Source organism: Sabethes cyaneus, chromosome 2, assembly GCF_943734655.1.
Source record: "Sabethes cyaneus chromosome 2, idSabCyanKW18_F2, whole genome shotgun sequence".
NCBI lineage: Eukaryota > Metazoa > Arthropoda > Insecta > Diptera > Culicidae > Sabethes > Sabethes cyaneus.
This window is the reverse complement of record NC_071354.1, coordinates 55,113,591-55,126,607: the sequence shown is the minus strand read 5'-3', so window position 1 is coordinate 55,126,607 and position 13,017 is coordinate 55,113,591. Positions and strand designations below refer to the sequence as shown.

The following is a 13,017-nucleotide window of genomic DNA, read 5'->3' as shown; positions in this document are numbered from 1 at the left end:
GAACTCGAAAAATGAGTGTACAGAGTATTAACGCTTCAAACACGATACAGGAAAGGAAATTCAAATAATGGTATTTGCCAATATCGGCAAAAAAAATTTCCCTTCGATTTTGTCTTTCGTTTTGTAGGTTTTTACATGAAAAACAATTACGTATATAAGAAGAGCAAGAATAGATTTGGTTTTCACGTTTAAACTTTAAATAACAATGCTTAAAATGCATATTTTTTTGCACGATTGAAAAACTCTCTTTGTTTTTTTTTGGAACTGGAACTGGACCTTTTTGCGATCGCCGTTTTCAATAAGCCCTCAATGCTTGTAAAGCACTCCGCCGACTCTCATCTATTGTGAACGAACCAATGGCAATTTATCAAACCAATTTCTTTGTAGGGCAATAAACGGCAGACAAATGTATATGGTGCGGCAGATTCTCAAAAATGGCCGTGAATATAGTATTCCTACGTACCACTTCCCAAGTAACACACAAAACAAGTTGGAAAATAATCTTCATGGAAAGTAGTCGTTTAAACGTACTATAAACGTACTTTGAAAACATGCGTCGTTATTATTAAGGTTTTGAGATGTTTTGTGATAACATGAATTTATTGGACAGCTCATATCAAATGAATAAAGTTTGTTTTTGTCAACATGTCTACACGAAGTTTTTATTATGTCTCCATTACTAAATTTAAACTACTGGAAAAAACCGTTGTAGTTTATGCTATAATAACGTTTTAACCTGATACATACTTCTTTCAATTGTTGTTTCATTAGACTTCAATTTTTTGCGCTTTTCTGGTAATAGAGAAGTTCTGATGTATGTAATGTTATACTATTCTATAACAGGCTGTGTTGCTTGGGTTGCTCGTCGACTTTAAAGCTGCATATGATCCCATCGACCGTAAGAGCTGTGGAAAATTCTACTCTGCTGCTGAAGCTGTGGTCCCCAGCGGCTAATGAGACTGATCAAAACAATGATGGACGGTAGACAGTGCTGTTTGCGGATTTCGGGTGGATTGCCTAGTTCATTCGATTCTCGCATAGTCTCATAGGTCTGCCTTTTAACATAGCGCTATTAGGCGGGCGTTATGCACCGATGACGATGACAACCGAACATCTGTGGCAGTAGACAAAAGCAAGAAGGAGAGAACAAAGTATGGCCCGGCCGACTGAAACGAGGTCAATCGACACCGCTTAGGTAGTAGTGTAACGATCGACATTGTTGAGGTCGAGTTAGTGAACGAAGTTGTTTACCTTGGTTCACTGGTTACGATGGACAATGACGAGGCTAAGACGCTCGTTAGAGTATTCTACGGGCACAAAATGTAAATAATGCTATAGCAAGATCTTGCGAGTGCTGAGAAAGACATTCGGCGGCGTACAGGAGAATGGAATACCAACGCGGAGTAAGAACCAGGAACTTGCAGAACTATGAACGGCAAACCCAATATTAAAAAGATAGCTGAAGCTGAACGGGTTCGGTGGGCGGGGCATGTTCCAAGAATATTGGAATAATGTTTGCTTTAAATTTAGTAGAAACAAGACGAACAGGAGCGCACCGAGATGGTTAGACCAGATGATGCGAGATCTGGCGGCAAGTACACGACGTCCAAGAAATTGAAAAGCGGGAGCCTACAAATTGCTAGGGCTAGGGCTAGGGCTAGGGCTAGGGCTAGGGCTAGGGCTAGGGCTAGGGCTAGGGCTAGGGCTAGGGCTAGGGCTAGGGCTAGGGCTAGGGCTAGGGCTAGGGCTAGGGCAAGGGATTGCAGACTTGTAAATGCACGCACCGCACCGGTACCCGTGCTCAAAGCTTTTGCTCCGATCATAACTAACACGCACGCGGTTTAGATACATTTTTTCAACTCGCGTCAGAAACGAACGTGAAACCGCACGTCCGTGCAAACATCTTCTATTTGGTGCGAATAACGAAAAACGAAAACATGTAGCAATGAAGTGCGACACGAAATTATAGCACGGCGCCCGGGTGCCTGCTTTCTCTGGTGGCGTGGCAGTAGGTATCGATGAAACTGCGACAATTTTCTAAAGAACCCGGTTGCGGTGCATACATGTGTAGGTATGCACCGTTTGACTCCGAGCGGTGTTTATTACAAGTCTGCCTACAATCGAGTTAATTAGAAAAATTTCATACATCAGGTTATGGATCAGGACGGAAAACCAATTAAGTAAATAATAACTATGTACCTACCTATTCAAACATGCTGAAACGGAGAACTTAATACAATGCAGCAGGCTACAGTGTGCTGAACACGTAGCCCGAATGCCTGACGAAAGACAAAATTAATTTCCGCAGAAAACGAAAAAGAGGTAATCGACTTCGGGGTGAATCTCAAGCTACATACTTTCATACAGGATCGAGCCATCCCATTTAAATGGAGCCGTCATATGACAAAGCAATATTTGCATATTTTAAGCATGGGTCGAGGGGTAATTTACTACGAATCCAAGAATGGGATGACCGTTTTAATTCTCACTATCGCGTAGTGAATCAAAACTCACGTAGAAAATTGCACTGCAAATCGCGGTCCAATTTTGAGGACAAATTTCTTTGTCAGTCTCCACTGAAACGTTAAGTAAACTCGAATGTTTCATGCAGCATTCAACGCGAAGAAACTATGCCAGATTTGATCCTGGCAGAAAATTTTGTTTATTTTTCTGCGTATCAAAGAACAAAATATAATGAAATGAAAATTAAATACGTACACAGAATACTAGCTGCTGTAGAACAAACAAGAACAACGGAAAAAAATCTGGCTGCAACCGGGAATAAAGGAACTAACAATTTCGCAAGCACTGAAACGAAAACGGCGTTTGCGTTTGCTATGCATAACCTTCTGTCGGGGGAGGGGGGGAGAAAACTGCGCTTTGTTCTCCTGTCCGTTCGCCCTCATGGGGAGGGTTGAAGCACAAGGCAGAAGGTGTATTCACCGGTAACAGCAGCAGAAGCAGCCGTATATTCTTTTCCCTCTTGCAGTGTGACCCCGCGAGGCTGCTGCTTTTCATCGCAATGTTATTATTTTCCGTTTTGCTGAAAATTATAACTAAACCGGAAAATAAGACATTGTCGTGGAATCTGGGAACTGGGAAGCAGAGATATTTCCTCTACCTTTCGGTGTGCCAAGACTATTCGCAGCAACTTCACGCTGCTGATGCTGTGCTGAATGAGGCGCGTTGGGAATTGTAGGCACGATTGTTTGAAATTATTTACCCTTTGTGATTTGGCTGTGCCGCAAGCCGTGCGCGGTTGTAGCCTCTTTCAAAAGCATCGTTAGGTGGATAGACTGACTGATTGTGTGTGTGTGTTTTATCTGCAGACACGGAACCGACTATTGTTTCATTGTAATATTTCTAACAGAAAACCGAGGCGCAGCAGGAGTGAACAAATCGAACAAGTGAATGTTTCTGCTTTGGAAAGTGGAACCGAAATTTTATTATGGTACTGAACAAGGGGATTGATAGTAGCGGGTAAATTGTTATGTGTCTCGGCAGAATAGTTTAACATATCCGGAATTAAATAGGGTAAAAACTGTGCTTAAATAAATGACGATTTAAAGTCGTACTAGAGTGCTTATTTCAGTTGATTGACACTAAAGCAGAATTTCAGAATATTTTGTGTTTAAATCTTTTCGGTTTATTCTTATCTTGCTGCCTGTAAACGTTTTGCTTACGTTTTAATCATTTATGAATACTAGTTTTATCCTTTTCAAAAACCATCAACTGCAGGCAAAACTCTTCTCGTTATAGATTCTCGAAATTAAACTTATGGAGACGCATGGTAATTAGAAAGTGGAACGGAAGTGAAGTTCCAAACAGATTTCAGTGAAAATAGTCATCGATTTCGATAGTTAGTTAACATAAAAGTTTTCATTTTTTTGAATCGGTGGCAGTGCAGTTAATATTCATCAGCATAACGTTCAAACTTCTGGATTATCAGTCTACCTTGCATTGAAAATCTGCTTGCTTTGATCAAACGTACATAATAACTATATACAGCAAGCATGAACCTCATGCACGAGAATATAGAATATCAACGCCCTGTGATATTGTAACAAACTGATATTCACGTTTGAGCAGTGAAAATCAATAAAAAAAATTTATGTTGTTATTTAGCATCTATTGCGTTCAGCTGTTGAACATAGGATTTTTCTTTTCATTTACTGCATTTAAAATTGTTTTTTCTTGAAGTGAATATCACCTTCTGGGTTTGAAAATCACTTTCTCCTGTTCTATTTTCACGATATATTGAACTTGTATACTATGATGAAAATCACTGTGCAGTTGTACATACGAAACTCAGAGGCATAAAAAACAATGTATGCTAAGAAAAAAGATTTTCTGTTTTGTTTGAAATTCGGTAATAATTAAAGGCCCTGATCGGTGGAAAAGTCATGCAAACTTTGTGCTTTTAGAGCTTGACCTATTTTTGTAGCCATGGTCGATCAAAACATCTTTCCTCCTAACATAAAGCAGCCACTTCTGTTCCTATATTTCCTCACTCATTAACGCTATAATTTAATTGCCTAGCATCAAGTGTTGTTCTTTAGTAAAACATGTGGAGTGGAGTGTCGTGCTGCATTGCAGTTAGTAGGGTCCTCTACTAAAATTGAACAAAAAAAAGTTTAAAGAACAAAACCAAAACTTGTCAAGTACATAACGTGTGTTCCACCGAAACGGTGTTATTGTAAACCAGGAGGTGCAACCTGCTTATAGGCGATGTACGACTGCACCAGCAGTTAGCAAGCTGAAGTTGTGTATACTTTTTTTTTGTCGAAAGTACAACTTTTTTACCGCTGCCGTTGGGACTGAACTATAAATCGTGTAACACCGCACTACTACTATTATGCCGTCACGCGGGCTTCTCTGGTACAGGTGCAAATACTTCATCAGCTAAGGGACTATCCAGAAATTACACAACGCGGAATTGGGAAATTTTTAAGTTACATAGCGCTTTGGTGTAACAAAGCTCCACATTGCCAGAACCATGTATTGCCTCACCCGATCCCAATCTCCTCCGTCTGCATTATGTAATCTCTGAACAATCCTTAAAGTGAAAAAAATGGTGCAGCTCCCGTAATCGCCATTATTTATGGCAGTGCAGAGAAACGAAATATCTAGGTGTGAAGTATCTCACTCTTGGTACAGGTAGAGGTACTGAAATTACAGAACTGCTATAAATTTAACACCTCTTGTAATGTGGTGCTACTCACTTGTAACAGTGAGCAAAGGAATCTGACGGAGCTAGAATGGTTTTCATGTGGTAATCGATTAGCTGTTGAGTAATTCTCTGAAATTTATCGCCCGGTACTGGGCACTGCTGACGAAGTTTTCACTTGCACCATTTTTTCATTTTTTATTTTTCCTCCGCTAACGAGTGTGCTCTTGTCATAAAACCCAAGAGTTTCGGCAAGACCCCGCGAAGAATGTTCCCGGACGTATTTACCGACCGCGCGCGATTATCGCTGCTGGGAAAAGATAGCGACCCAATTGCTTTTAGTGCTTGCTATCATGGCAAATATAGCTCGGTCCGGGGTGTTTGATTAACACTCCAGCTGCCGATGGAAAACACTCCAGGAGATAAAAACAATGCTTCTTGGTTGAGCTGTCCTGTCCTGCCCGAACGGTGCACGTCAGCAAATGCGGTGAAATGGATTGGTATCCGCCGGGGTGTGGTTTTAGGGCATTTACTCGCAAATGAGACGTTCACATTTTGGTTGGAGTTGTTCTCGTGTGCCGTCGAGGACAGGCACTCAGGATTAATTGATTGAAAGGATTGCAGAGGCTGCGAATAGAAATTACTTCTATCATAAATAATTACAGTCGTACATTAGTTGTAGAATAGACTGGACGGTTCTAGAAGAGAAGAAGATCATTGCCTTGTACTTTATTGCATTGTCCATCGTCGCATGATATTGAAGAAGATGACAAGTATTGAATAAAAACTTGTGATTAGTAAGCATGAGCATAAATAAGTTCGTTACTTATAAAATTTGAGTACAGTTGAAATTCTCCTTTACTTCTTTCGGAATCCTCATTCTTGCGTTAAGCTTTGATTACAGTCTATTAATCACTTATTTATTTATTTGTTTATTTACGCTGATTTGAGCATAAGTCGAATAAATCGAATAAATAATGTCAAACAACCAGAAAATAAACAAGCGTAGTGTACTTTTCATCACAGTTAGCTTTTTATATATTAAAATTTTGAAAATTATGAATTTTGGCATTTTACTTTACTAACATTCTGATGCCATCATCATCACCCAAAAAGTTACAGTAGAAGGTTAGCAGACGGCCAAGCTTATTCCGATCGTCGAAAGGCCTTGTAGAATGGCGTAAAACATGACGCGGCAGGTTCATTCCGTGCCATTTCCAAGAGGAATAAAAATCAAAACAAACTCCCTTTCTGTAATTGTCTATTAAGAAATTTTTTATTTCATTGTGAGCTAGTAAATGCGTTTTTTGTAAAGAACGAGTATTAAATGAACTGGGAAAAACGATACGCAAACTGTGGAAAATAATTGACAGGACAGGTGTGGGACATGAACCCATAATTCTCAATCTGCCGTCGAGTGCGTTCGCTAATTACTCCACCGACCAGATCGGACGATTTCTAAACTATTGTTTATCATTAAAAAATTGGTTTAAATTCATTTCAAAGCTAAAAAAGATTACTTTTGTAATCTTTGCGTAGTATATTAGTTGTCTTTTTGTGGCCTATTTTTCGTCTTTTTGCTATCTTTTCGTTGTCTTTTCGTCATCTTATCGTCGTTTATTCGATGCCCTTTCGAATTCTTTCGTCTTCGTCGTCCTCATCTCTCCATCATGTCTTCATGGTCTTTCTGCCATCTTTTCATTATATTTTCGTCGCTTGTTCATCGTTTTTTGTCGTTTGCTTTAGACAGTTTTATCGTCTGTTTTGTCGTTTTTTTATTGATGGACACCTTTTCACCGTCTGACAAACGATGACAAACGTTTGACCCTATTTTGTTATCTTTTCGTCAATTCTTTTCAATTTTTCCATCGCCCTGTTGTCAAGACAACAAAAAAAATGTTGTTTATTTTTTGTCTTTTCGTCGTTCTGTCGTCCCTATTCTGTCACGTCTTCTTTCTGCAAAATTTGTCGTCTTTTGGACAACTTTTAAACCTCTTTTGGTAATTTTTTGTATTTTCTATCGGTATTTTGGCGTCTTTTCGATGTCTTTTCAACATATTTTTATGTTGTTTTCGTCGTTTTTTAGTCGTCTTTCATCATCTTTCACCGTCTTTTTGTAATCTTTCATCGTATTTTCGCCAACTTTTTATTGTCTTGACAGTGCCTTTTCGCCGTCTCTTCATCATCTTTTGTTCGTAATTTAGTCATCTGTTTATCACCTTTCTGTTGTGTTTCTGAAGGTTTGAGTGTCGAATATTTGCTTATTAAAAATTGTATTGTGTTTGCGTAAAAATTGTAAAAATAACTAATGTAAATGAAATAAGGATGTAAGGTTTTCAGGTACTTGCTTAAAAACAATATTAAATCTACTCATTAGTTTCACTATATATTGAATTGTAAGTTGGACTTAAAATTTGATTCGAAATCAGACTTAAATCTAGAGTAATTTAGACTGGAAGTTTTATTTGAAATTGGACATCAAATCAGACCAAAAGTTTTATTATTTTGATAATAAATTGGGAAATTGCCCGTTCAGTCTTGAATAAAGTAAACATTCTACTAGCTTTTACACCCTGAAGAAACGCAATCGAAACGTTGGCGCAATAGCAAGCAATACGTTTACTTTATTCGAAGACGGAACGGCCAATTTTCAAATCGATTATTGTAAATTACTACAGTCAAAAAATCTCCCAGCTATTATTTTGAACGTCTTTGTAGAATTTCAAATCAAATGGGTTGCAGAGTTAAATGGATTTTTTTTTCTTTAATTTTCTTTAATGAAATCGAACTTAAAACAAAATTTGAATTTTGTTTGAAATCGGAATCAATTAAATTTGAAATTGGACTTAAAATCGGACATGTAATTGAACTTGACATTCGACCCTAAATTGGACGTGAATTTGAATTGAACTCAAAGTTTTACTTCAAACCGGACGAAAACTGGCATTCTTTACCAGATTCTCTCATACCTTTATTATTTTTGTTCCGTTTTTCCTTCTTTTCTGTACCATTTTCTTGGATTTGCTCTCTCACTCTCCTACGATTTTTCTTCTTTTTTCTCTCATTTTTTTGTCCTGTGAATCCTGTTTCATTGTTCCGTTTTTCTTTGGTGCCTGTCAAATTTATTTCTTATTTTTAGTCTTGTTTTTCCTCATGTTTTCACTGTTTTTTTTTTGTTATTTTCTTTGATGTTCTCTGTTTTTTCTCTTCTCTTTTCTCCATTTTTTCATTGGCACGTATCGTTTTTACTAACTCTTTAAATCTTCTTTTTGTCTCGTTTTTCCTCTTCGTCTATTCCATTTTTCCTCTTCTTAATGTTTCGTTTTCCGTCTTTTCTGCCTCGTTTATTTTGTTGTTCTCTCCCGTTTCTTTCCCTCTCCGGGTTTCCTTTTTACCTTCCGTTTTTCGACTTTTTATCTAGTCCGTTTTTTTGATTTTCTTTTCTTCTTTTTCTGTCCTAAATTCCCGTTTTCCACGATGATAGAGAAAAAGTTCTCTCTCTCTCCCTGTCTCTCTTGCTATTCTTCTTTTCTATTTTGTTTTCTCTTATTCTCTTATTTCGTGATCCCTCTCTTACTTCGATTTTTCTTATTTTCTATGAAAAAAAAACGAAGAATAAACGTGAGAGAAGGGCACGAAAACAAGATATAGAAACTTCTTCAAAAATAGAAGAAAACGAGAGCGAAAACGAGAGGCCGGACAGGAAAAGATGAACAACGGGAGAAAAATGAGAGAAAAGAAGGAAAAACCAAAAAGAAAACGAACATACTGGACAAAGGAGTAAAAACGGGACAACAAAGAACGAAGAAAAGAGAAAATAAGTTAGCAAAAATAGGACAGAAAAATAAAAAAATTAAGATAAATATTGAAAGCAGTGTACAAATGGGATAATACGGAAATGATTAACAGAACATGACAAAAAAGGAGGAAAACCAGGACATAATAAGAGGAGGACGGAACAGACGAAAACGAAAAAAGGCAACACGGAACAGAAAATTAGAGAAACCAAAAGGGAAAAGGAGAATAGCAATGAGAGAAAAAAGAAAGCTGATAGAGGAATTGATGAAAAGGGGAAAGAGACGTCAAACGGGATATAAAAGCAAAAACAATGGAACAAATGTCCAGCGAAAATAAAATTCCCTGGCTTTTTCAGGTTTTTCCAGGTGTATTTCGGAAAAGAAACTCAGATGCAAAGTATCTCGTTAATTTATCTTTTTAAAATGATTAATTGTCTAAAAAAGAAGAAAAAGCCGTAAAGAAAACGAACATACTGGACAGAAAATAACAAACTGGACAGAATAGATAAAAAACAAGGGATGAAAAAGAAAACAGGGGAAAATGGAAGGTTAATGGAATAAAATGGAAAAGAAAAGCAAAATGCGGCAGAAAAGGGGGCAAGACAGGACATAATAAGGGAATGAACGGAACAAACGAAGACTAAAAACGGGATGTTAAAAACGAAAAAAGACGAAAAGCAGAGACCGGAAAAGATTTAAACGTGACTGTAAACTGGGAAAAACGGAAGAAAAAAAGAAAAACGGCTCAGAAAGAGCGCAAAAAACCAAATTGAATGAGAAAAAAGCACACAGAGAAAGAGAAAACAGCGGGCAAAATAAGGAAAAACGAGAGAGGGAGAAAAAGTGGAAAAACGCGGCAAGAAAGGGAAATCGAAACAGAAACAAGAGAAACCGAAAGGCAAAAGAAGAATAGTGTGCTTGAAAATAGAAAACCGATAGAGGAAACGTAGAAAACGGGGAAAAGACGTCAAACAGGATATAAAAGGAGAAAAAGGGAACAAAAATGGGAAAAGGGGGCAGAAAAAAAAGAGAAATAGGAAAAACGGACTAGAGAAAGAGGTAATATGGAAGAAAAAAGAGGAAAAACGCAAATAAAAATGAAAAATCGGAGAGAAAAGGAAGAAAGGAAGCATAAAGCAAAATAAACGTGACAGAAAAGACGAAAAATCAAAAAGGGGAAAAATGGAATAGACGAAGGCGAAAGACGAGAAGGAAAGGAGAGAAAAAAGCAAACCTGCAAACGACGAAAAAAAGCAAATAGAGAAGAGACGGATAACGGAACAAAAAATAACAAAAAACGAGTGAAAAACATGAGGAAAAACATGGCTAAAAATAAGAATAAATGGAACAGAAACCGAAGTAAAGCGGAATGAAACAAGAAACACGGGGTAGAAAAAAAGCGAACGTGAGAAAAAGAAGAAAAACGGAAGGAAGGAGCCGAAAGGTATGAAAACGGCACGGGAAAGGAGAAAAAGCGGAGTGGGTGTGGAAAATAGAAAAAAAAGGAACAGAAAAGAGGTGAGATAGAATATGACGCAAAATGACAATTCTGATTTCAAATAAAACTTTGCGTTCCATTTTGTGTTCATGTTTGGTTTGAAGCAAAACTTTAGGTTCAAATTAGTTCAATTTCAAGTCCAATTTAATGTCCAATGTCAAGATCAAGTCCAAAGCGAATTATGTCCGATTTTAACTCAATTTCAAGTCTAATTTAAGTCTAATTGATTGATGATTTGATTTCAATATTAAATCAATTGTAAATTTTGGTTTTAAGTTCAATTCCAAGTCTATACGAATTCCAATTTCAAATAAGATTTTCAAATTCTGTTTTAAGTCCGATTTCATTGCAAGTTAAAAAAAAATTAGCCTAAAAACTTTCAGTAATTACTCTAATTTTAGGTCTGATTTCGAATCCAATTTTAAATACAATTTCCAGTTCAGTATGAAGTAAAGCTGCCAGCCTAAATTAGTCCAAATTCAAGTATAATTTAATGGCTTGTGTCAAGTTCGTTGTTCGGAGTTAAACTGTTTTCTGCCAAAAATATCTTAGGAACTGCATCATTCGTGCGTCGCAGCTGCTTTATTCGGTACGCGTGAAGGTTAAACTTCTGCTTGTTATTAAATTTCCTGTAAAGAAAACTTCAACCTAAATAGCGCTTGAATCATCGATAAATTATCGCAAAATATCCTACATCATCAGCAAATCAAGTTATGCAATCAGAAGATTGAAACAATCAGTTGAACAGCAAGTTGATCCTGGTCTCGGTGAGGCTGGATTGGATGGTTCATGTGTTGGAATGTTCATTAAATGGGCCAAGCGGAAGCCGGTTGTGGAATGGCTATTTAGGAAGTTAGTATTTTACGGATGAATAGTTGTTGAGCAAGAGAAACTTTCCCCGCCCAAACGAAGCTGCCCAAGCTGCTGTAATGTTCCATAGACCATAAATGCACAGAGCGCTAGTAGCTTCCTTAAATACTAGAAACAAGCGTACACAAGATTTACGTTCTCTTTAATGTAGGAAAACTATGATAACATTATACCATCAACCCATTTCCTGGAAAAGCACTAAAAGTTTAATCACGCTTGGTATGTGCGGTTAAAGGGAAAATTGCTATAAGAAAAATAAAATCTAACGATCTGCAAAATTGAAAAAATAGTCAATGGCATCGCGCGCCGCACAGAGCGCACCGGTCGGAGGAAAATCCTTCCTTCGGGAGCCAACCGGTGTGCTTTTGCGGTCCCACAAGGCCCGTAGGCAGCAGCCATTGCGCTACGCCTTTGCGGCTGCGGCGCAGCCTTTTCTCTATTTCTATCGGTTATTAGTGGACGTACCTGTGTTGAAATCGACGGCGAACTCCTCCAACTCGTTACCCTTCACGATGCTGTAGATCAGTTTCCGGCCCAGTGGGCTTTCCGCCTGAATCGCAACCGACAGCGGCGAGTGTAGTTCGATGTTTTCCGCAACCGTATCCGAGTAGAACTGCTTGCTGAACACTGGCATCGATTTGTCAATCACCTGTGGGGATGAGTGCGTCAGTTTGAGTCAGTGAGCGTACGGAGAAGGCATGGGAAATGGGTTGCATAAGAGATATTCACGGTTTGCACTGCTGTTGTTGGTTTGAGGAAATGAAAGCGGTTTGGCCAACGGCGGCTAAGCCTGGATGGTACAGGCAGGAAGCGCGTTCTATTTTTTATTCGCGAATCAACTTCCAACAAGCTGGATGCATCGGACCGAAACAAAAATGCACACACACACATACACTCTACAGTCAGTCAAATCTGATTGTGAATGGAAAATGTCTGGATTCGAGAAAACCAGCAGTGGGAGGAGAAACTAAATCGTTGAACGGGTGAAAAATAATCCAGTGTGTGCATGGTTTTATTACATTTTTATTCGATTTACTAGGGTTTCCTCATGGGCACGAACGTCAGTAGGTACAAATAGCAAACTAGGAACGAATCATAGTGTTTGTGTCGTTCCCAGAAACGCTTCTAGGAAGATTGGATTTCGGTAAAATTTGACCGGTTTTTTGACGCTCTTCGACGTGTGTTCGTGACTAGCAATCAAGCTGGCCCTTCCGGACTCCGGACTAAAAGCTGATATCGAAAAAAAGTGGTTAGACTTTGCGACGTCCAGATCAGGACAGTTTCCGCTAGTGGCCGAAGTGTACGAGGATGAAAATTCATTTGGGTCTTGTTTCAACGTTAACGTTATGTTTTCGAAACGAGAACCACTACCGTTGGACTACTACTGGTGTGATATATCATTTTAGAGCCTTCTAACTGCACAAACATTGCGCTTTATATCTGATCCTATTCAAGTTCAAATTACATCGGCTCAATTTCGATTGGATTCTCCCATGAATAGAGCATATTCAGCCGAGAGGTGGGTACCCGTGTGATAGAATAAATCGATGCACTATCGGGATTAGTACCGTATCCGGAAAAAGCATAGTCGCTTTGGGCGTTGTGAGAAATAGCGACATTATTTTGGGATTTAGTTGGTTTGTCCTTCCGCTCTCGTACGAACCGCGTTCTCTACCCAACCATAT

The 13,017-nt window shown here is 38.4% G+C and overlaps 1 protein-coding gene across 1 annotated transcript in view; it reads right to left on the bottom strand.

The window, feature by feature from the left end:
- LOC128738251 (fat-like cadherin-related tumor suppressor homolog) overlaps nucleotides 1-13,017 on the bottom strand; it is a 589,652-nt gene that overhangs the window by 41,601 nt on the left and 535,034 nt on the right. The window contains exon 13 of the mRNA XM_053833248.1: nucleotides 11,798-11,981. Coding sequence (XP_053689223.1) covers nucleotides 11,798-11,981 — 184 coding nt within the window. The remainder of the gene's footprint in view (nucleotides 1-11,797; nucleotides 11,982-13,017) is intronic.